This window comes from Malaclemys terrapin, chromosome 3 (genome assembly GCF_027887155.1).
Source record: "Malaclemys terrapin pileata isolate rMalTer1 chromosome 3, rMalTer1.hap1, whole genome shotgun sequence".
Lineage (NCBI taxonomy): Eukaryota > Metazoa > Chordata > Testudines > Emydidae > Malaclemys > Malaclemys terrapin.
The window spans coordinates 193,560,946-193,586,028 of NC_071507.1; the positions used below are offsets into that span (position 1 = coordinate 193,560,946).

Sequence of the window (25,083 nt, forward strand, 5' to 3'; positions counted from 1 at the left end):
ACAATGTTTGCTCATACCTTTCATCACGTGTGTACCTCACAGGCTTTGGCTGCAGATAATATTCTGCAAGTAAGTCTAATGAAAGCAGAGCTTTTTTTTTCCCTATCAATTAATATATGCTGAAAGCAGGGGTGACGTTAGGGGGTAGCAAACAGGGTAATTGCCCAGGGCTTGACGCCACAGGGGACCCCACGTGGCAGGCTCAGGCTTTGGCTTCAGCCTCCCATGGCAGGGTTCAGGCTTCAGCTTCAGAAAGGTTGCAGAAATCCAATGTGTGAGCAGGTAAGAGAGACGGAGTCGGGGCCTGCTCCTTAGTTTCTGCCCTGGGCCCCAGCAAGTCTAACCCCGTCCCTGGCTGAAAGCTCAAAATTTCACTTTCATTTGAGTGGATTACAAAATGTAGTCTATTAGTTTGGAGACTACATTTTATAAGGCCGGTACATTAAAGACGGGGTGTACATAACAGGATATGTCAGGTATTTGAGAAGGCACAAGTTTGTCCCCAAGATCCCTACCCCATCCACTCTCCAGATTCTATTACCTTGCATGCCATGCTCTGTCCTAATCCAACACAAAGACTGAGCAGCAGTGTAGAACTCCCTGAACTGCATTCTGACTAACACTGACTGAGTTAACTAGTCAAAAAACACCTCTTTCCTACAAAGAGACACAGGAAGAGGTTCACCTTTCCCCCATGTAAAAATGGGCAGCTTTTACCAGTTCACTTTCTAGACTCAGTCTAATAAGGCAACCTGACGCCATCGTCTTGAAATATTTTAAAATAATAACGAAACAGAGCGAGGTGAGAGCAGCAAGCTTCTACAAGCAGATGTTGAATACAACTAAACAGAGCTAATATTAAGAGCTTGACTTTCCAAACTGCTGAGCTTCCAAACTGAAGTCACCAGGTGCCATGAGTGTTCAGCACCTCCTCAGGTCGGGCTCTAAATGATTGCAATATCTGTCATGGTATTGTTGCTGCTGCTACTACTACTGGAAAACATACAGTGTTTGTTCTCTCGAATCAGCTTGCCAACAGAAGGTCAAAGTGCCTTGCCTATAAACACGCCTTACAAATTCAGGATCTAAAGCATGAAGTCATGTCTTAAGATGATAAGCTGGCAACCCAAGTAAATGACATTCTGTAAAGATGTGCATAATTTTATGTTTACGCTACTTAGGATGAAGGTTCTAATAAGTCATCAGTTGTGTTCCTTTAAAGGGAAGTTTTATAACTGAGATGAATCACAACTGCAAAAGATCAAAGTTAAAAAACATCAATGATGCCATGGGGTACTTTTTAATCTTGTAATGAATGATGATCATGTGCTCTTATGAAGTTGGTCCAACTGCCAACGCCAGATGTGTATATTAAGAAAAGAAGTTGTTTGTGATGTGACAGCCTTGGTTTAGCCGCCAGAGAGAGGAAAAATAGGATAACATGCTTCAGACATTTGAGTGAAATGCAGGTCCTGGCAAAGAGGGGCACTGTTTGCTGATACATAACTCATTAAGAAAAATACATCTGCTATTGGAGCCACTTGTTGAATAGAAGTCATTATTGCCCCCAACCACCTAGCTTTCCTCATGCAAGGCAGGTGCCAAAATTTATTACACTGATTAATGCAATTACTAAAGAGCAGAAATTAATGCAGGGATTCTCAGAAGAAAAGCACTTCAGTGAAGCTTCTACAGAAGAGTCCATTTTCCAGAGCCGCTCTCTCCCTTAAAATTCACATCAATGACTCCCATTCAAAACAACTAGTCAGTCTCTTGCTATTATGATCCCATATCTTGTACATCAGTCCAAAACAACAGAGCTTGCACAAACCAACCAACTCTGAAGATGAGCATCATAAACCAGCCAAACAACATTCTAAACTTGAATTGGCCCTTCTTGGCCACATCTGACTGACTGAAAACTACATACAAGTGGACTCCATCAAAACTACAGGAACTGATTTTCAGAGTTATCGAGCATCCACACTTAAGAATAGTAGATGCATATCACATCTGGAGATCTGTCCCAAAGAGACTAGAGTAAAAAATTCAAGTTGGTCTTAATAGGATTTCTAAGATATATGAACATAGCCTGAGGTTTTTTTAATTGCTTATTGTGATGGTGCAGTCCCAGTCTAATTAGATTATTCCTCCCACAGTCTGTGCCATCCCTGTCTATTCAGATGCTACTCTCTATACACTCTTCGCTCTCCACCCCCAAGCCCACACTGTCTCTTCTGCTTGGAGATATCCAATTTCATGGATGCATCAACACATGGAAGCAGCCCCTAAATGGATTAGCCAAATTAATTCCTAATGTAACTAACTCCTTTGGCATTACACCAGGGACACATTTAGCCAGAAGTCTCCAAGCAGGTTAGACAGGGCCAGCAGTCACAGGTGAACACAGCATCTTTAGCAAGAACAGAAGAATTACCAAAAGAGAGTAAAACAAGACAAAACACTCTCTGCGATAGTAACCTGAAAGCAGAAAACCTCCAACAAGAGCAGGCAGCACCAGAGGCATCTATGGAATGAAATGCATCCATAAGAGCAGAGTTGCTTGACTGTTCTCACTTACTGATCAGGGGGAAATTATGCAGACAGGGCAGGTCTTATGTAAGGCAGAAGACATTTTAAACTGCTTCTCCCAATCTTAGGGGAAGGAGCTGCAAATTCAGCTGTATTGGCCTGGGAGCCACTTCACTTGGGTACAACTCTACCTACCTGTACCTTTGCAGTATTTTAAGTAAAACTCCCTATAAACCCTGAAAGGTCAAGTCTGAATTTGCTGATCAAAGACAAAACAATTAATTGAGATGCTTCCTTTAGGAGATATTTTTAATGTGGCTATTCATCAAATAATCCTTAATCTCTACACATACTTTAAATACAACTAGGCCTGGTTAATCCCAATCAATTTGGAAACACTGCTTTTAGCTAGATTAAGAAAAAATCTAGGACTGGCTCCTCAGTGATACCTGCACGATGCAAGATTGATTACCAGTTAAATCTGCCAGCCAGCCAGATAAACCAAGATGGATTAACCAGGTCTGACTGTATCTATTAGTAGGAGCTATCTATAACAATTACTGGAACATGACCAAACACAACTGTCATAACAAGAAAGCCAGCAATTATTTCAAATAGATTTTTGATAATTAAGGCGTGTGCATGTTATAAGAGGTGAGTGAAAGTCTGTTTTTTTAATTAAACACATTCTCTGTGCTTGGGAAATACACAAAGACAGCACTGTCAACATGCTAGGGCTTTTATGGTTACTTATTTCACTCCTTCGTTCCCAGGATCTGTGGTAAGTACACAGTTGAAAACGGACGTTGTGCTAGGAAAATCCAATCTCAGGTGTGACATGATTAACCAGCGGTCATTGGGCCAGACGCATTAAGTGTATGATGGCAAAAGAAATCCTGAGCAAAGAAGCATTTCCCCCCCATCAATTGGGACTGATCCTGCATGGCACTGAGCGTCTGCTAACTTCTGAGTCTCCTCAGTTTAAAGTTAATGGAATTTGAGGGCACTCAGCACCTTGCTGGATTGGGTCTACGGTCCCAAAATCAAATGATACATGGAAACAGTGGGCCTGATTCTCATTTATCCCAAGGCCCCTTTACACCATTCTGGCAGTATAAAGGGCCCTTAGCGTAAACAAGAATCAGGCCCACTGTTTCCAAAGTTCCCTTATCCTGCCAGAGTGGTGTAAAGGGGCCTTAGTGTACATGAAATAAGGCTCACTATTGCCCTAATTCAGAAGAATTTAAGCACATGCTTAATTTCAACCATATGAGTAGTCCCACTGAGTTCAATGGAACTGCTCACATACTTTAGAGTTAAGCAAGTGCTTAAGTATTTTGCTGACTGGGGATCTATGTTTCACAAAGAAATGCATTCCATCTATAAGACTCTATTAAACAAAATTAACATTTTACGTTTACAGACTCCCATCAGCAGATATTAGAGCATAAAGACAGAACACAGTACTTACTCCTTGGCTCTCTTGGTCCATCCACTGTAACCTTTATAGCTCTGTGGTATGTAGCGACTTGTGGGGGGTTCGTAAGGACAGTTATTGTTAAGGTAAAACTCTTCCCTACAGAGAGAACAAAAACAACAAATGAGGAATGACTGTAACATGAAAACAGCCATATGCATGGGCAGTAAAGAATAAAAGGCATTTACAATTCTTCCCAGTCATTTCCACAATCATGAAAATTAAAAACACAAACTAATCATACGAGTTTTCTTCCCCTTCAGTTATACTCTAACATCAGTAATACCATCCAAGTGTTGACAATTTAAGATTTCTTATTTAATATTAGATTGTGACACAGTGATAGAACAAGAGTAATTCACTACTGGGGATAAGCCAAATTCTGCTCTCATTTACCTCACTGTAAATCCAAAACAACTCAGCTAAATAGAGTTATTTACATTTTACTGTGGGGTGACAGAGAGCAGAATTTGTTCCTAATGTTATTTACGTCACATTGTTTTGTCATTTTATTTGTTTGACTTCACTACAATAATATGAGGAAAAATATATATTCCTCATGGATGCCATTTAACATGTAGTGTGTCCATCCTTAATCTGCCTAGCATGATATGATGCTATCTTCGTTATTGGAGCAGACGTTTTTCCTTACATATACTCCACCTATTAAATCTTTAAATATCTATCCACTGACTGTGAGAAATTGTTTTTGTATGTATAAAATATTTTCTATCACAAATCTGCATTTTAACTTTTCAGTGTTACATTTCATATAGACATTGTACACGATGACCTGCAGCCTTTGGCACAATGAAGAACTAAATAAATAAACCAAACGACTGGATCTCAGCATACATTCTCCCAAGACACTGGCCTCTGTTCTGCAGACTCACTGACAGTTGTAATCAGTCAGATATGCAACGGTTAGTCACGTCAGATAGTCAAAACTGCAAACTCTTTCAAGACAGGAAAAGGTGGGCGTACAACAGTGACTCAATAAAACAGTCAGCAATCTCAGGCCTTATTGCTCATTTAAGCTGCTATTTTACCAGAATCTTAACCCCCCCCCCCTTTTTTTTTTTTAGCCAGTGACTTTTTTCCCCCTCTCGTTGAACTCTGAAGGCAGTCAATCAAAACACAAATCTTAAACAATATGTAAGAGCACAAAACTTAATGCAATCAGTTCAAACGCTAACACAGAACAGGTCTTTGGCTGTCAAATCTAGTAATTGATCTTTCTTTTCAAGCCAAGTCATACACTTTCAAAACCTGCCTGAGACACACATCATTTACTATCAAGCAAATGACTTCAGACGATCTTGGCCATATTTTTCTAAGGGCAAGCGACAGAGAATGTTTCAAGAGAATAGAACTGTCATGTAGAGTAAAATAACTTTCCAGGTGGAACTGTGCTCCAGTTGCGCCCATTTCTCCAACAGACACAAGTGAGAGTGAAGTCTGTGAGTTCCAGGCTCTGGCAGGGGGGATGGAAAACCAAAAAGGTTAAATTCTGGTAGCAGGCAGCAACGAGAGCATGTGGAAGTAGTTGGCTGCCCTCATCCTCGCTACTCGAGAAAAAGGTAGAGAGAGACCCTTCTGCAGGTCTCTCAAAACTGACATTGCAGAGAAGAGTAACTATAGAAGAATAGTAGGAATTTAACCTATTGCTTACACAAAAATTCACCAGTGACATTTCACCCATTTGTACAGGGGTGGCTACAGCAGACATCTATGGGAGCTTCCAAGTGCATCTACAGACAGAATTTGGTCCTACCATATTATGGTTTTATTAATATGTCAAATGGCCATAAAAGCCTGTCTAGATTAAAAAAACAACACGATAAAGCACCCTGCTTGTGACAGTTTGAAAATTCATTCTGCAGCTAGACAAGTGCTGCAAGATTTTCTATCCCAAAAATATCTCTGCACAATGGCCAAAAAATACACACTTCACATAAAGGGCTATATTTTGCCTTCTGCCAAGGCCTGTGTGCATGTCTAAATTATCATCCTGCCAAAGCCTAACTACGAGCAGTTGAGCACGTCTAATTTGAAAGGGGGAGAGTTTTCTTTTCCCTACTTGATATTCTTAGCTACACAGATGCAATAATGTATCAGCATTCAGGAAGTCTCAGCTAACCAATTCACTGCTTTTTGTAGGACAAGGGCCCAATCCTCAAGGTGCTGAGCATCTTCTACTTCCAGTGAAGCCTAAGGGGATTGAAGGCACTCGGCACCTTTTCAAGAGGTGCTCTAGACATTATAGGATTGGGCCCAAAGTACATTTCATAGGATTATGTATTTGTGTGAACACTTACGCTTTCCACAGTTAGATTTAATTGATTTTCTGTATATCTTTCATCAGCTGCAAAATCTTTCTATGTACCTTTTTTTAATAGCTTTCTCTGTGCCCTTAAAAATGTAAACGATTTACTTCTGGTAGCTAATGAATAATTATAGTACTCTTTAATGAGCCTCACAGGGTAAGAAATTATTTGGCACTCTTGCTTGAATGTGTCCCCAAACTGTGCATTCTTTGTCATTAACACATGTGAGTGCAACTGACATAGTAATGGGCAAGACTGACATATGTTGGAGCCTAAAGCTAACAAGAGAAATTAGCTTGGAAGCAGACTTGGCGACCTGTGGAGGTGTTGCATATTTTTTTCATCCAGATGCTAATGTGATTAATTCAAAATATCAAGACACAAAAAAATGAAGGGCCTGATCCAAAACCCATTGAAGATGGGAGTCATTCCATTGATCAGGATCAGGCCCTAAGGATAAGTTACTGCCCTACACCCTCGCATAAGCAACTCCCATTGAGACTAATGGGACTTCTGCATACACATTTAGGACCCAGTGTTAGGATACTTGTATTTCCCCCATCCAAAAAAGTGTTTGTGTTGCCATGGGATAGAAAATAAATAAACAAAAGGGTGAAGTTGCAGGTAATCTCTTCTATTGGATAATATTCAAATGTGCAGACATCAGAGCATCCCCATGGGTCATGGGAAAGAAGGGAAAGGGAGAGAAGGTAAAGAGGTAGGTTGATGATTCAGACTTGACGATTACATTTAGAGATACAAAGATCAAAGGGGGAGCTATTTTGAAAGATGTAAACTTAAAGTCAGAAACAGGTGTGGATTAGTTTCTTGCCTCTGAAAAATGACTTCTTTACTTTTTTATTTTTCCTATCCAACTTCATGCAGCCGCCAATATTCTTCTCTGCTCTATGTGTAGCTTTCTCATGTCTGTTTGCTACTACTGTTTGCTTTCCTGCTATTTTAAGTGGTGTTATAAAAATCTATCATTAATGATAACTCTCTCTCTCTGTTCTGTCTAAGTCTGGAAGACAAGTCTGGACCAATTTCTCCATCCTGCCTCTGGCAGCAGAATGTGGCATTTCAGATCTTCCACCAAGTCCCGGCTGCTTCAAAGGAAAATCCCTACTTTCTTCCGTTAAGATCATAAGAAATATAGGGGGAGGGGGTCAGCTCTGTTTGGACATAATTACACTTCATCAAAAGAAGCTTTCTTCATCTTCCATGCGTGAAAAGTCTGCAAGCAGTTAAGTCTGTCTTTTTTCTTTCTTTTTTTTTAAATATAAAAATTGCTATTTGGGAAACTAGCCAAAACTCAGAAAGCCAATATAGTAAAAGAGTGCACACCCTTTGTTTTTCTTTGAAGTTTCTTAAATCAATATGTTGAGAGTTTGTAAAATACACTATCACTTTTCCATAGATTTTACCCAGATTGATCAGAGAAAACTTCTTAACCAAAGACTGAAGAACACAAAAGATAAATGAAACTACTGTGGCCAAATATGAAAAGTGTTTATATATATATAATTAAAATTAAAATATGTGTGCATATGTATATAGTGCCAGATCCTTTAGATACTCTACTTCATTTCCTATGTTTTAATAAAAAAGTATATTTCATAGGTTTCAAATGAGATTCAGAGCACACAGGTAGTACATCATATGTCAGTTCTTTTTCAACACTTGTTATGGGATATAACTACTGTACTTTTATTGTAAGGCTGCACTGGTGGTGGAGCCAGAGAACCTTCAGATTTAATCCATCAGTGGAAAGACAAAAGCAGACTAACTTTTTTTTTTTAAAGGAAGTAAGATAAATGGAAGAGAAGAAGAACACCTTATCTCAGAGGGTAGTGAACTCCATTTTTATATCATATTACCTTTGCAGTAGAGTGGTCCTTTATTATACATAATTTTAAAAAACGTAAAAGCTAAAAAGTACACATTATTGGCCACATTCCTAAAATAAAATCTACTCACTGGAAACAGTCCATATTGAATCATTTTTATCAAACACTTATAATTGTAACAACGTGCCATCTGATTTGAACTATAGAGGCAGTTGTCAGAGGTTTGACTTTCTCTGATAAACGATCGCGCTATCAAAGCTGGATTGCAACTCCTCTACATAGTGCATTATTATAAAATTAGCATTTTTGTTAATTTTGCAACAGAGTATGTGACCTTTTTTTTCCCTGGATGACTTTTTAAAAACTAAATATTACATTAAATATACAAAAAATATTTAGGCTGAATCAGTGGCCTGATATAGCAAACCCCTCTGAGGATTCCTTCAGTAAAAACTGACAAGTTAGTTTCCTTCAAGGCATCCTTTCAGTCATTAACTCAAATTTTAAAGCAGCTGCAAGAATTTTAAAAGGAAATTCTTTTCAATCTTTGCCTTGGTTATAAAAGCTTCTTATGACTGGAGTATAGATTTCAGATTAGAGGAAGCTCTGAAGCAGCAAAGAGACAACTTCAGGGCTCTAAATCTTTAGGAAACTACAAAGTTATAATCTCTGCCATTCTGATGTAAGCAATGTATATTAGAGGTTAAATTTCATTCAAACCAAAAGCCTACAACCAGGGTTTATAAAGTTAAGCAAGCTACGGACAGGGAACATAAGATTGCATGTTGCTGCACATGTGGAGCCTGATTCAAAGCATGCTGAAGTCAATGGAAGGACCTATGGGATTAGGCCCATAAAGTGTATGGCTTATAGCTAAGGCCCTACCAAATTCACGGCCATGAAAAACGTGTCACAGACCGTGAAATCTGGTCTCCCTCTGTGAATCTGCTCTTTTGTGTGCTTTTACCCTACTCTATACAGATTTCATGGCAGAGATTAGTGTTTCTCAAATTGGGGGTCCTGGCCCAAAAGGGAGTTGCAGGGGGGTCGCAAGGCTATTTGGGGGGGGGGGCATGGAATTGCTACCCTTACTTGTGTGCTGCCTTCAGCGCTGGATGGCCCGAGAGCAATGGCTGCTGACTGAGGGCCTGGCTCTGCAGACAGCAGTGCAGAAATAAGGGTGGCAATATCATACCATGCCATCCCTACTTCTGCGCTGCTGCTGACTGCGGCTCCGCCTTCAGAACTGGATTCCTGGCCAGCAGCTGCCGCTCTCCAGCTGCCCAACTCTGAAGGCAGCGTCACCACCAGCAGCAGCGCAGAAGTAAGGGCAGCCATACCGCAACCCCCCCCCACAATAACCTTGCGAGCCCCCCATACACACAACTCCTTTTTGGGTCAAGACCCCTACAATTACAACACCTGAGATTTCAGATTTAAATAGCTGGCATCATGAAATTTATGATTTTTTAAATCCTATGACAATGAAATTGACCAAAATGGACTGTGAATGTGGTAGGGCCCTCCCGATAGCACATGGGAGATGCAAAGAACATAACGATAGCTCTTCCTGCTACCAGTTAAGAGGCTGCTTTACTGCTACAGGAGCACATGCATTTTTCTTCTCTCATTACCATGGCCTGAAATCTGTTGTGTGACTTCACGGAACTCAGAACATGAAACTCTTCACTTCATTCTCCCCTCCCAATATGAGTAAAATATAGAACCAGGGCAGTACATTTTTTTTTTCAAAATTCAGATGTCATAAAAACAAGCCAAAAATGTCAGGAGTCAGAAAAACCTGGCAAGGTGCAAAGACAACAAACTCAGTCTGGACAAATGCTGAAGTTTGTGAATAAAACCTGCATTTATCCTTGTAAGTGAAAGGCTGATGGGGATTTATTTACAGACTAATCAGTATTTCATTGTGGAATCAGTTTGACTTCTCGACTGCATTTGTTATTCATTATAAAAGTATAAAATGTAACAGCGTACCTCTTCCACTCCTGCCCACAAATCTTAGGTCATTAAACCTGGCCACTTGGTTCTTCATCACAGCAGAGGCGTTCCTCAGCTCTGCAGAATAGTTTTCATCATTTCCAGCCATGACGGTGACCACGGTCCCATCAGGTACTTCTCCTAAAGCCACCACCTGTGACAATGGGGAGACAGCAATAATTCTTGAAATTAGGTTTGAAAATGTTTGTCTTTGTTGCAGTTTACACATCTGCACCTTCGGTATTAAGCTCTGCGGTGGTTGTTGCTGTCAACTGTGGTCAATAGTCATGAGCCAGCTGAGTAAGCAATAAATCGTTACATCAAACAGAGAAACATCTCATAATGTCTCGCTTTCTCATAGTCTAATAGAGGGTCCTTCTTTGTTTTACCTATTCAGAAATGTTCAGTATCGTTATGGGGAGTATATGGTTTAATAAATCCTCAAAGCCAACTTTGTTCTTTGCAGCCCGTGTGCAGTGGGAAAACATGAAATATGGCTCATATCCATAAATCATACATGAGAATGCATTTGAAATGGAAAGTTGGATATTATTATCAGCAGCCATTTCGCTCTGCAATTCTGTTCTATTTAAACTCTTAGACTGGCTCCCATCACGGTAGTATCTGAGCACTTGATCATGTCAGATTTCACCAGAGAAACTGGGTTAGGCCTAAAGAGTTGGAGGGGAGACCTCCAAATAACATCTAGCTGCAGCGGAAAGTAGAGCTGGGGCTTCAATAAATGGCACACCTCCTTTGGAAGAGTTCGCCAACATTCTGTTATGGAGCGTTGTGCTGCTGGAATTGACATCTTTCAGATACAACATAAAACCAAGAGCCTATCCTCTTGTAGCTGTTAAAGATCTTGTAGCACTTGTCTCAAGAGTAGGGTGTGGTTAACTCTGGTGTATTGTTCTAATTCTAATTTGGGTGACAACACTACACGAACATAATCTGACCTTGTATTTCAAATATATATGATATTCTCACTTCTTGTCCTACAGATTGTCTACTGCTGGAGTGGGCTATTAAACAGATACTGAATTTCAGTGCAGCCAGAAGTGAGAACAGATTATTATATTCTGTTCTGAAAATGCTTTGGGATATAAAATAGTATTTTTATATTTAAATTAGAACATGAGCACTAATTCACTATGAAAGTTTATTTCAACATTACTTCAGATAGGATGCAATGATTCTCCACAACAGTACTAAGCAAATAATTTTCCTATGCCCTTTACTGTAACATTACTAACACCAAATATAAATGTGTAATAAATAGTCTCACACATTTTGTACATGAGAGTTTTAAAACTTTTTATAAAAATACTTGGCCTGAGACATTCTAGCTTATGATTCTACTGAACCCTGTCCCTTTACAATTACTACCATTTGTTGGTCAGATATTATTTTTTTATTATTCAGACTACAAAACCAGGTGATAATCAACTCTTTTTTTCTGAAATACACTCTATGATATTTTGTAATCACTTCAACTTTAAATGTCTTTCCCAAATATGATCATGTCTGAAACTAATAAGTTCAGGTCAAATCATGCCATCAATTAAGTAGAAATAATTAACGGCTCTGAATAAATATGGACGGCGTGATATAACCCTGTGTGCTGAACAGCAACAAAAATAGTGTCAAATGTATACCAAATTTGAAATATACATTAATTGATAGCTTCCATTACTAAAAATTATTACTCTGATGATCTGAATCGGAGCAAGCATGTAGCAAAGCTGATGCACTGCAAATGATGGATTAAACTGATGCTTGTATAATTTTCCAAAGACCACCTAACACACAAAGGGAGTGTTGCCACTAACTTCGGTGAAGCAGGATTTCACCCCAAAAATTACTGTAAAGTGATTTTAATGTCACTGACCACAAGAACATAGGAACTGACATATTGAATAAGGCCCATGGTCCATCTAGCCCGGAGGTTCTCAAACTTTTGTACTGGTGCCCCCGTCACATAACAAGCCTCTGAGTGTGCCACCCCCCTCCGATCAATTAAAAACCCTTTTTAATGTGTTTAACACCATTATAAATGCTGGAGGCAAAGCGGGGTTTGGGATGGAGGCTGACAGCTCGCGACCCCCCGTGTAATAATCTCACAACCCCCTGAGGGGTCCCAACTCCCAGTTTGAGAACCCCTGATCTAGCCCAATATCCTGTCTCTCACAGCTGCCAGAACCAGATACTTCAGAGCAAGGTGCTAGGAACCCCAAAATAGCCAGATGTGGGATAATCTGCCCGCCTACCCTCTACTAATCAGAGTTTGGTTTAAACCCTAAAGCATGAGGTTTTATATCACTTCTAAAAAAAAATTAAGTTTTGAGTTTTGACTCTTACAACCCTGGATATTCTTGTTATCCATATACATGTCCAATGTGAGTTACAAAAAACTTCAACACATTACATCCAGAAAAGCAAAGGAAACTCAGAGCAGAGAAGGAAGTGCAAGTCTGTCAAGGGGCCTCAAGAAGAGGGAGTGAAATTACTCTGTCCTCAACTCACCTCCTTGTGTCTATGTGTGCAGCAGATCAAATATTGGGTAAGACTGATCACAATCTGTCTTGAACCCTCGTAATAATGAATAATATAGATTGCTATCTGGACACAATGGAATGAGCATGAGTAAGATAAAATACTCTTCGAAGGCCCCTTCTATCTTGACACCTTAACGTCTTCATTTTCAGTGGGTTTCACTCTGATCCGTCAGTGGGGTTTGTTTTTTTTTTAAATGTTGTCTATTTAAGTTCAATTTGTCATTTTAAACAGCAGTACAATTTGTGTACGACACTTCTTGAGTCATAGTGCTAGCATGCTGCTCGTACCTAATATGCACCGACATTATTCTTAATGTACAGCATCCTTTGACACACTGTTATGTAATGTCACTGAATATTATTCTTACTGAGAACAGACACATGGAGCTCTGGGTGCAAGCATGAAACTTTGTCTAATAAAACAAAGTTCCATCATACTGCCCAAAATATTTCTCTACTACCGAGTAAGAATAATACATTTACCACTGCCATTTTACATTTTTTGTAATGAAATATTAATAGGCTATGGCACATATGTAATGTCACTGTTCTGGCCCATAGCTTTACAAAAAAGTCAGAAAGAAAGAATACATATTATTTATCCACTTTTTAAATTAAGAATAACTTTATGTATTGAAAGACTTTTTGTGTAAAGAAGTGAACTTGAGTTGGCAGTTTTTATGCCACGTATCAACCTAAATGATTTAAAATATCTTAGACAGAAAATCAAGGATTATAATGCATTGCAAAAAAAAAAAAGGCAGTAGTACGAATCATTAAACATAAATATCTAAGAGTAGCTACTCTGTGGGCTATTTAGCTATTTTTCAAAGATTAATATCTCAGCCATTTAAAAATATTTATTTTCAAAAAGGCACCAATCCATACTAAAATACCTATAAATTCTGATGACTAAAAATTAAGCATTTGGGGATTTTTTTAGCTAGGTCTCAGCAAAAAGGCACATGGAGCCACAAAACACAAATCTTAGAATTTGAAAATGACTTTATCAATGCATGTACTTTTTCGAATAACAATTCATGTCTGGTCTGGCAACCTGTTTGCCAGTTTCAGTCCCATGGGATTTGAAATGGCCAAGGTATGTACACTGAAGACTGATGTTATAAATGTGAAGCAAAAATACTACACAATAATATTATGTAGTAAGACTCTTTACATAGTAAAAAGATTGTTTCCAGAAAGAGCTCGTGTACATGATATTAGCTGTTTTCAAACACTACTGTCTCTATCATTTCAATACCTTTGCTTGTAAAAATACTAAGAGGCATTATTCGCATAAAGGGCTCCCAGAATGTAAAACCTCCTATATTACAAATAATGTCTTTTCTTGCCTAGAGTTTGCCAAAAGAGCATCTGAAGCTATTAAAAATATTTTAATGGTCTATAACTTAAAACAGAATAACTGATTTGCACTACTTTTTGTTTAAAAAAATACATCTGGACTGACAATTTATACACCAAGTTCAGCTTGAAGCTATTTAAAACAGCTGAGTTATAAACTCTGGAAACTGGGGGTTAGAGTGAAATGCTGACAGACCCTTAACTACTGGTGCTACTGGATATAGCTTGAATACTGTACATTGATTTTTTTCTTGATTGTTGTTATCTTATGTCAACTAATGCTTTTTGCTACTATCAGCTTCTCACAGGACAACAAAGAACATACAAGCCTGGTGTAATAATTCTGTCTTTGCGTGTCTCAGTAAGATGCTACTGAAAGAATTGTCAACTGAGGGACAAATCCTGTTATCCCAACTCAAGTAAGTAGGCCCATTGACTACTATGGAACTACTTGTGAATAACGTGAACATGATTTGGCCCCAGTCCCATTGTCCCAATTTCCTTTATATCTTAGCCACCTGAATATTATTAAGCAGTTACAAAGCTATGTTAATAAGTGCATTGTTAACATTCTTCACTATAAAAATAGTTTGCACTAACTTAGTCTTACTACTCAGTATATTAAACAAGAACTCCCTTCACAGCTCATGTAAATATTAATACTCCAATTCAAGTGTTTTACTAGCCAACATGATTTTAAAAAATTATAATCAAAACTATCACTGTTTATAACATACTTCCTATCCTACAATTGATTTATATCTGGGTTTTGTTTTAATTAAAACAGTGGTATGTCCAAAGCACTTTTTAACTAGAGAATCCTATAATAGAATTATGATATACTTAACACACCATTCAAAATATTATCATCAACATATTATTTATTGCCAATAAAACTTCAATTGCCAATTTTTAAAAAGCATGTATGTGAGCTAGTTATGGTACATCCCAGATCTGTGTATATATACAGTTAAAGATAACTGCTACTGTATTAAATTAACTTACAGTGGTTTTTTTTTTTTTGTTATATATGCATTTGGATTATTTCATCTTGAAATTGTGCAGTTACATATCATTTCAATTTATACAGTGAAAAGAAAACTGATAAAATATGTGTTCAAGATAATTGTTAAGTAAATGTAATTAGGATTTACAGTACAGTTTTTCAGTAGTAAATAAAGGTAATACATACAGAATGTATACATAATGCATGCACATAAATTCTCTGTGTAAAAATACAGATGTATGTAAATGTGCACATGCTTTATAGCTGAGTGGTGGTGTAAGTGATCAAAGAACTGCTCGTAGTCAATTTAATATCCCTGACACCTCAATAAACCGGATAAATCTATGCAGGTCTGTCAATAGGTACCTGTATGGCCTTTATTACTGTAGTATTTGAATATTGTGCATACTGAATACTTCATCCAATTTAGCTAGTGTGTGCATAAATATATATAGACAGAGAGGGATTGGGAAATGCTCTAAACACATCTGTCCTTTTATCAGGTTTAAATGTGCTTTTTTGTAACCATATCTTGTGTCATATTAGATTCATATTTTTCTCCTAAACTTTTTAATCCAGCAGATGTGATAATATCCTTTAAAGGTAAGTAAATAAGAAAAAGCAGAAGAAGATGATGCCTGACATTTCAAAAGAAGCCAGAGACAGATATAACTGCAATGTGTAATGTTTACTTCTGTGAACTATAACTTTAATACTAATCTAATCTAATCTAACAATGATCAAAATTACAATCAAAGTTACCTGAAATCTCCTCCTCCTTACCCCCAACCATCAATGCCCTCTGAATAAGACTTGCTCAGGAAAAGTGATCTACACCTGATATTTGCCATGGCCCTTTAATGCTTGGCAAAGTTACAGAAGTAGAAGATTTTCTAATGGCTCTGTTTAGCCTGTTCTCTGCAATCTCTAACAAGTGGGGCCCACAAAGACTACTAATCATTTAACTCTAAGGCAGACCGAGTTCTTCCACGATCTTTCCCTGTCATATATGTGAGCTTCAGACAAATGTAGTCTGTTTCTCTGTCTGATATTAAAGCAAGCCATTCAATCTCCATGTCAGCTTTACATACACTTATTTTAATGTCAGTTTCCTTTACTGATGCTATTGATTTTTCACTTACAAATATATCCCCCTTAGTAATGATTACATCTCTATCGGTCAGGAACTACAGCACTCTTAGATAGTTATACTTTGTTCTAGAAGATACTGATTTCAAACTCTTCTGTTTTTCAATGATTTTCAGGCAGGGTAACTATATTTTGCCAGGGATGCTGCAATAGCAGGAGGTTGGATGGGTTTCGATTTTACACAGGCAGTAAAATCCAAAATTGCAAAGTTTAGATCTGCTAATTCCGGTGCTGGGTTTTGGACTGACTCAGGTGCTGATGGACAGGCACAGGTGCCTTGGGACAGCCGAGTTACTACTCATTTCACCACTGAAGGAATTGAAAGAAATCTGCAGCGGAAAGTTTGGTGGGAGGGTAAAGGCTTGCTTAAAAGCAAGCACACGAACCACCACATAATAATCCTTTCTTAACATTAGCGGAGTGTGCGGATGTCGACTGAAAATGAAAAGCAACATTCCCGATTTAGATCTGGGTGGTATTTATTATCTAAATAGCGTATGATGTTACTGATAACTTATGCACTGTCCCCTGCCAAAATGAACGTCTTCAGGACAGACACTTCCTAACTTGTCCAGCAGGAGAAGTGAAGGGGCACCATCTCCCATTGGGAGGGCAAGAGCTCTGTCCTCTCTCCCCACTCTTAGCCCCTTTGTAGATCCCAGTTTTAAAATCTGGATAATTTTTCTACCCCTAGCTTAGGAGGATCTGTTCTCCAGAAGCAGCTGTAAAACAGTGTAACTCCGGGAGGCAGCAACACCTCCCCCTACCTCCTCACACAACGAAATACAAATAGCTTGACGCTTCGCAAAAAGTAAGTTCAACCTGACACCTAGAGAGACACACCCAAGTGAAAAAGAGAAAAAAAGTTCCATCAGGGACGTGGGTCCTTCTCCTGGTGTCCTTCCTAAATCAACAGCAGGGCACGCACACACAACACCATCAAACCCTGCTTCATACCCGTGAATACATCAATTAACATGCCTTTAGAAATTGTGAAAGGAAGGGGGCAGACCTTTGGTGCTGAAAAGGAGGAGAGGGAACATTTGGAGGAAGCTCAAAGCCACCCCTTCTCTTCTCCCCTTTCTTATAACCCTATACATTGCTTTGGGGATGGGTAAATCCCCGCACCTACTTGAAAAATACTCTGTACCCAGTCCCCCTGTTACTTAGAGGTTGCACTGCTCATGTGGTTAGGGGGTGCACGGAGTTAGAAGGTGCATTGTTCTGGTTGGCAGTATACGGTGGAGTGAGGCGTTAGCTGCCTTGCCCTGGTAGTTTGGGGGTGTCTGGGATGTCAATGGAGAAGCGGGTTCAGTGGGTGCTAAGGAATGTATGACTGTTGTGGGGGGCATTAATGGAGAGGCATTGTTGGTGGTTAGGAGATGGTGGTGTGAATGGAGGGTAGTTAGATGATGCCTACGGTGGTTGAGAGTATACGCTTGCTAATGAGAGGCGTCAGCCTGTGCATTGCCTGGTGGTTGGGGGTGCCCGGTCGTTATAGGGGGTGGGTAGTTAGTTGCTGCACTGCCTTGTGGCGAGGGCGTGTGTGGTTGTTAAATGAGAATTAAGGATTCCTTTTCCCTTGTGGCTAGGGGTGTACTGCTAGCAAGGGGGGGGCTGCTCGAAGGGAGGTGGCCCTGCGGGTCAGGGGTCTATGCAGTGCCCAGTGGAATGAGAGGATGCAGTGCCCATTGCCCTGGTGCCTAGGGGGCACGGTGAGGGACTCCTAAGGGGGGCACAGTCGCTGTGGGGGCACATGGGTGTTAAAGGGGGCCGAGAGAGGACACACAGCCCTTGCTGCAGGGGGTGTATAACTGTTCACGGGGGGGGGGGTGGCAGGCTCGCTTGGCCCTGGTAGCTAGCGGAGGAGGCTGCAGGGCACACCGAGCGTGTGTGTGTGTGTGTGGGGGGGTCTTACCTTGAATGCCACCGGGAGGGTCTTGTTGCAGCGCCAGTGCGAGGGCAGCACGGAGCACAGGAAGTTCGGGCTGTCGGTCCGGACCAGCTCGGCGGGGTGATCGGCGATGATCTCCACCATGGTGCGGTTATCGTGGGGGCGCAGCCTGGGCACGGCCGCCGCCGCCTCTTGCTGCTGCTGCTGCTGCTGGGCTGCTACTACCGGGCTCACTTCGCTCATCTTGCCGGGCTGCAGGCTGCTGGAGGGGGGGCTGAACCTCCGGCTGGTGCTGGGATCTACGGGAATACGCATCACAACAGCCACAAGTTAGCGAGCTGAGGGGGCGGTGGGGGGGTCACTCGAGGAGGCGTGTAGTGGGGGAGTGAAAAAAGGGGTGAATGGAGAAGTGGAGGGGAGAGGACGGGGAGGAAAGCGCAGGAGCGGGTTAAATGCAGGAGGGGGGGAAATCACAGCTAAAAAAAAGGGGGGCGATGTGGCTGATTTGGGGGCGAGTCTGCAGCCTGGAGGAATGGGGGACACAGTGTCTGGCTGTGGGATCCTAGGGCTGCCCCCCTCTTAGCAAAGCCCAGCTGGAAACGGCATGGTCCCGGGTGCTGCAAAAAGCTTCTCCTGCTTCCTTCCTTGTTCAGTCTCTCTTGCTCTTTTCCCTTCCCTCCTTCCAGCCACCGCGTCTTCCCTCAAGTGCTCGGGAGTTCCTTCGTTTCTGTCTGTCCTTTTGTCTTTCCTCGTCTCCTTTTGGATTTTTAAAGGTTGCCCGGGAGAGGTAAAGCCGCTGCTGATTTCAGCTTCCTGGGTTGCTGCTATTTGCAGGAGAAGCAGCGGCGAGAAGAGGAGGGTAGGTTTCAGCTACTGAGAGGGGGTGCTAAGGGGAATGTCCCGTTTTCCTCCAAGGAAGTCTTCCCCCTCCACAAAAAAATCTTGATCGGAGAAAGTTTAGATGCCAAGTGACTTCTCAGCTTTTCCGATTATTAGTTTTTGCTTCAGGAGGAAGAGGGGGCTGGGGGGGGGGGGTAAAAAGTTTTGAAAAGTGTCTCTGCAAAGCTGTTTCCCTTCCCCCAAAGCTACTTCAGCACAAACAAGAAAGTTCTAGGGTTTTTAGCCAGAAAAAAAAACAACCGTAGTCAAAATACTAATAATTAAAAGAGAAACATTAGGAGGCTGCGTAAGGAGGAGCAGGGCTTTTTTTAAAAAGTTCAGACTTCTGACTCCCGGAAAAATAAGAGGGAAGAATAGACAGAAACAGTTGTCAGGCTGTTTTCTAAAATACGCTCAAGTAACTTGTTGGAAAAGGGAGCTTTGATGCACTCCGGTTCCTTTTAATTAAGTCCTAGTCCGTTCAGTCGAATAGACCAACAAAAATCTTTATTTTTCTTCCCTTGATTAATAACAACAACAAAAAGATAATTATTTTTTTTCTGAAAAACTGGTTTTAAAAAACTTCTTTTGGGTCCCAAAAGTTGAGGTCGGGGAGGATGAAGGAGCCGGAAAAAAAAAAGCCTCCGTTGTTGGGTTGTTTTTTTTTTTGGTCCTAAATGTGGTTTTTTGGAGGCTGGGATTTCTAATGATTAGGTTTTTGTGGTTTATATATACAGGACTCTCTGGCTACGGCGATCGTTATGCTGATGAGAGTCAGCAGCACGTGGTGTCTCAACCCAGTCCTCATACTTCTGCAGCCTTCAAAATAAATAAAGCAATGTGCATCCCCCACAGAAGAAGGAGCTTGCTTTCAGGCGATCTCCCCCACCCGGGGACAGGACTAGAGGGAATGACAGGACTGTCTCCGATCTGTACTTCTCTCCGGGTTTTTCCATTAACACATTTTTTTTGTTTGTTTTGAAAAAAGCCTGGACTATCTGGTTTGCCAACTAATAATACTTAATAATTTGGTGCCAAAGGGTTTTTTTTTTTTTTGATTGCTAAGACCCTGTCAGTCTAAAGCCTAAAACATTTCCTTGAATAAATGAAAGCTAGAAAACCCGCCCTTCAGACTATTAAGGTAAAGAGAGTCTGGTTTGTTTTCGCCCTTAAAAAAAAAAAAAGGCAGATCTTATTAAAAACAATTTACATACCCAATAGTAAAAAAGTGTCAACGCCTCCCAGAGCAGATAACAACCTATCAAAACTCTCCCTCGAACTTACTTCGAGGTGCCACTTCCACCTTCTTGTACAAAGTAAGCGCTGGGGGGGGGGGGTAGCTGCGCGAAGTGCCGGTGTGGTTTAGGGTGATGGGAGGGGGGCTCCGCTAATGGTGCCTTTATGCAGCTTTTTCGCACACAATTCTGGGAGCATTTTCAGCACCATAAAACAAGTCTTTGGCCTTCCCCCGACGCTTCCCCCCTTCCCCACGAAAAAACCTGCGTGTACCCAGGTAAATGATCCGAAAGCACACGTCTCAGGGACCCAGACCACAACACTCTCCTCTCTGCGCTCTATTCCAGCTGTAGGTTCTGCTGCCGGCTTGTTTTCACAATAGGGTCTGTGTCAACTTTCGAAACCAACCCGCAGTGCTACACATAGCGCATACATAAAATGATCCTCTCTGACGATTAACACAGGATTGAGTTATTCCCCACTACAACCACCGTCGCCTGTTATCTGACAAACATTAAAAAGGAAGGTGAAACTTCCGGAGCTTTGGTCTTTATTTATTTACTTACTTGCAATTAAAATGTTCAAAAGGATCTTTTTTTCGGTCACATGGGAGAGCTCTCGCTCTGTATACCGCTAAATGTGGTTGGCAACTCTGTGCTCTTGTCTGCAATAGCACACGTCCTTGAAGGAAGTGCAGCGGATGACATGTATTTGTTTATTATTTTCATTCTACCTCTTTTTTCCAGGGTTAATATGTTTGATAGTAACCCCTGGTCACCTGGGACGATCTTAGTTTTTTTTCTCTGTATACTTGTCAAATAGGGAGTGGTGGTGATGGGGAGTTTACTATTCCTACGTGGACATATAAGTATGATGAATAAGTGCTCCCAGACTTACCAACAAAACGGGCAAGATCCTGTCCAAAAGGAGAAGTGTGCACAGTGCCCCGAAATGGGGAATTTAACACAATCTGCAAGGAGCTGAGTAATTTACAGGTTTTCAGAGCTCAAATAGAGTTGCAGTACAGTAAAATATTTTAAAATAGTTATTTTTGGTACTATGTTTATTATTGTGCTTTTTAACACCTTCCCTTTAGATGGGGGATAACATTTTCCATTAGGTAGAGGGTACAGGTGTTGGGTAGAAAAGAAAAAGTTAACAGGAACCGTATGTTTCCAAGTACAGAATTAATTTGACAGTAGTTATTTCAGTGTTTTTTTAAAATAAGAAGATACATTTCCTCTTTTAATTAGTCACATCAGAATTTTTGCAGTTGCCTCCCTCCATACTAAAATTTAAAAAGTTAGTTAGGATAAATCAAAAGAAGTTATAGGAAGTACCCAGTGTAAGGTCACTTAAAATAGTCTATAGTTATTTATAATTTTTCCACTGACCACCCTAACAAAGTTTCAGGTACCTGGCACAGCTGATTTTTAGTCTCCTTGCAAAAATGTCTTTTTGCTTAACTTTTACACATTTAACTGGAACTTGCTAAAGCCTGGAACAGATCACAACTCAGAGCACTAGAATTTTATTGAAATTGTTATGGACACCTTAATAAAACTACCCATAATGTTTATGGACCAGCATAAAGGCTGTCTGGGATTCTTTTTATATGTCCTTTATGCTATGTTCTGAATTATATGAAACTTTGGCTTGGATTTGGCTGAAAGACACTTGGGCAGTGGTTCTCAAACTTTTGTACTGGTGACCCCTTTCACACAGCAAGTCTCTGAGTGCAACCCTCCCCCTTAGAAATTAAAAACACATTTTTTAATATTTAACTCTATTATAAATGCTGGACGTGAAACAGGGCTTGGGGGTAGAGGCTGACAGCTCGCAACCCCCCATGTAATAACCTCATGACCCCCTGAGGAGTCACGACACCCAGTTTGAGAACCCTTGCACTTGGGGCAACCCTACCCTCCAGCTTTCTTCCGCTTTCACTTCAGAAGGGCTCATAATTTTAGCATAGGTTGAAAAGTGGATCACATTTTAAGAGGTTAGAGAGCCATAGGAGTTTAGAGAAAAAATGGTTTTTTAAAAGATTATGTATTAAAAAAAACCCCAGACCCACTTTATAAAATAAGATTTTAATGAGTGCATCTGTGATTCCTGCAAAAGCAACTTTGATGGTCTTTTAGCTTTTTTACTTTTAACAGTGTTACAAATACAGCTGTACTATATGGAAGCATTTTGCTAGAAAAACATATATTTTAACTGTCTTAGTATCTATTTAATTTTAAATTGGTAAAATTTGGACCCAGTAATCTCTGGACCTATCAATAATCTCCTGGTATAAACATTATCTGATTAAGGTAGAAAATAGTTGATAAATGTTGAATGTTTCTGTAGTGAATAATGTTTCATAAAAATATTTGTTTTGATGCTAGATGGCTTGACTGGAATGTGCTGTAATCATGATACATATTGAACCTCTTATAACATTCTCTATATGAGTGCATAGCCTTGATGGAAAATAGAATAAATTAATGTGTTTAACAGGTTTATTATTGTATCAGATATTTTGTGAGTCATTATAGCAATGTCAGCAATTACTGCTATAGTTAAGTACTTGCCAGTATTTTCTTTCCAAATTCCACCTTCCAGGAGTTTCTAACTCACTCATGAAAATACAAATCAGGCTGAAATGTGGTGTGACATTAGGGTAGTCCTGATTCCACTGATGTCAATGCCCAAACTTCTACAGACTTCAGTGGGAGCATGATGAGTCCCAATGTCTCATGGCAACACTTTGCTTTCATTGTGGTTACAAATTGACTACTTATCCAGCTATTCTTTTCACTTAAAAGTATGTCAGGTAGAGTGACTCAGAACTTATAGACTTCTGTTTGATAGATTTGGTTGATTCATTGTTTACTGTGCTAAGGAGCACAGATTTCAGAAGTACAAACACAGTATTACAAGAGTACATAGACTCCTTCAGTCTCTTTATTTTAGCTATCATGTCCCTGACCCATTGATTTATGACTGAAATACAAGAAAATTCTATGCTATCCTGAAATGTGCTGTAAGCATTCTATATCTCAGCACCGTACACTGTTTGTATAGTGTTTACAATTTCTGGCAGTACTGTAGACAGTCAAGTCTGAAAGACAGAATAGAAAATGACTACATAAAACAATAATTGATTGACATCTATAACATTATTGTTTCACACATTATTTTCTATTGGTAGGAAGAGACGACTGTTAGTTGTGATTCTTGGGTTCTATGCAGGGATTGCCATGTACTCACTGTGTGAACTTAGTAACTGGCAAGTCACTTAACACCTCTGTGCTTCAGTTTACCCATGCGTAGAATGGGGATAACAATAGTTACCTCACTTGGGTGTTGTGAGATTTAAATAATTATTGTCATGATTATCATAAAGTCATTTGAAATCCAAAGATGAAAGGGGCTATGTTAGTGCAAAGTATTATTAATATGTTTTCTTTTTTGATAATAATAAACCAGCTGTATCAATAATGAAAAATATTGTGATCTTACTCCTACTGGCTTTATTAGACTCAGTTGCTCTCTGAAAGTTTGAACAGAATAGATGTTGGTATCTCAACAGCATGCTCTAAAATGCACATAAACTGAAAAAAATGTAGATAATTGTCAAAGACTGGATTCTTCCTCCCCCCCCCCCCCCCCCCCCGCCAGTTTGTTTCTGCTTGTCCAGAAAAGGGTTGTTGCAAACTTAGTTCTCAATCCCCCTCCCGGAGTTCCCTTTTTTTTTCGATGAGGATAAAAGGTTAAACAGTCACATTAGTAGATTCTAGTGGAGGATTGTGGCCCTAACTATTACTCTATAATGACATCAAAGAACAAGTGTGGACTGTGTTTTCTGTCTGGAGGACAAAGTCTGAACTCTGGATTTTGATTACAGAAATTTTTATTTTGGTCGCTCTGCGTCAGGTAAATCATACTGTTGCTTTGCTTGGTCCAAAACAAACAATGCTCTCCCCTTCTCCCCCCAATACAATTATGGAGAGTTAAGGTTAAAACTGGTTTTCCATAACAAGGACACTTTTGCTATCCCTCCCCCGCACTGATCCTTCTCACAAGTTCTCTGTGAATAAATAAATCCATCTGAAATTCTACATCCTGATTTTATTGCCAAGGTAGAACTTTTCTGGAAAGCTTCAGACAAATTGGACAAATTATTTTAGAGCTATGAGGGTTAAACAAAATTAGGGTTCACATTTTCCTAACTTTTTTTTGTTCATGTGTTTAAAAAAATACCAACAGATTGAAATAGAAACTTCACAATTTGACCATAGTGAGGACTAGTGCCTCAGACTAATTGCGGGAGTGGAGGTGTAATTGTTAGTAATTAAAAAGGGTTTAATGTGTATACATTGGGAATCTTGCAGAGTTCCTAAATTTTGCATGCTGGTTTTTAAGAGTCTAATGAAGTCCACTCCAGTCAGATACAAGCTCCATAAAGCTCGCACAGGAGATACTGTGAGATTAAAGTTAATTAGACGGGTGGGGGGAGGGGAAGGATTGTTTTCAGTATCGCAACCACAAGCATTCAAAAACCATGAGTCAGACCCCCCCAAAATTATGAGATTTCCTAAAAACCATGAGATTTCAAAATAATAAACTTTGGAGTCTTTTTATTTGTCCTGTTATGCTGGAGCATTTTACTGTTTTAAAACTTTAGGATTACTGTTTTAAAACTTTTCTCCAGCACCAGGAGGGCTGGAAATGTACTTTTAGGGGAGAAAAATGAAAACTGAGATTCTTAGTTAATAACATGATTCCAGCAGCTGGGGCTTTAGGAAAAACACCAAATAATGTGAGACT

General features: G+C 39.9%; 1 protein-coding gene and 2 long non-coding RNA genes across 5 annotated transcripts in view; 2 read left to right on the forward strand and 1 right to left on the reverse strand.

Moving 5' to 3' along the window:
* RUNX2 (RUNX family transcription factor 2) overlaps positions 1-25,083 on the reverse strand; it is a 192,361-nt gene that overhangs the window by 88,132 nt on the left and 79,146 nt on the right. For all 3 annotated transcript variants that reach the window (XM_054021898.1, XM_054021897.1, XM_054021896.1), the window contains exons 3-5: positions 18,175-18,449; positions 10,179-10,335; positions 4,004-4,108 (exon numbers count right to left, since the gene is read on the reverse strand). In XM_054021898.1, the coding sequence (XP_053877873.1) occupies positions 4,004-4,108; positions 10,179-10,335; positions 18,175-18,449 (537 nt within the window). The remainder of the gene's footprint in view (positions 1-4,003; positions 4,109-10,178; positions 10,336-18,174; positions 18,450-25,083) is intronic.
* Positions 7,360-17,887, forward strand: LOC128833777 (uncharacterized). The gene is made up of 4 exons (XR_008444333.1): positions 7,360-7,579; positions 10,207-10,313; positions 14,400-14,520; positions 15,690-17,887. It is a non-coding gene; the product is annotated as an uncharacterized LOC128833777 (long non-coding RNA).
* Positions 18,475-23,763, forward strand: LOC128833776 (uncharacterized). The gene is made up of 2 exons (XR_008444332.1): positions 18,475-19,009; positions 19,767-23,763. It is a non-coding gene; the product is annotated as an uncharacterized LOC128833776 (long non-coding RNA).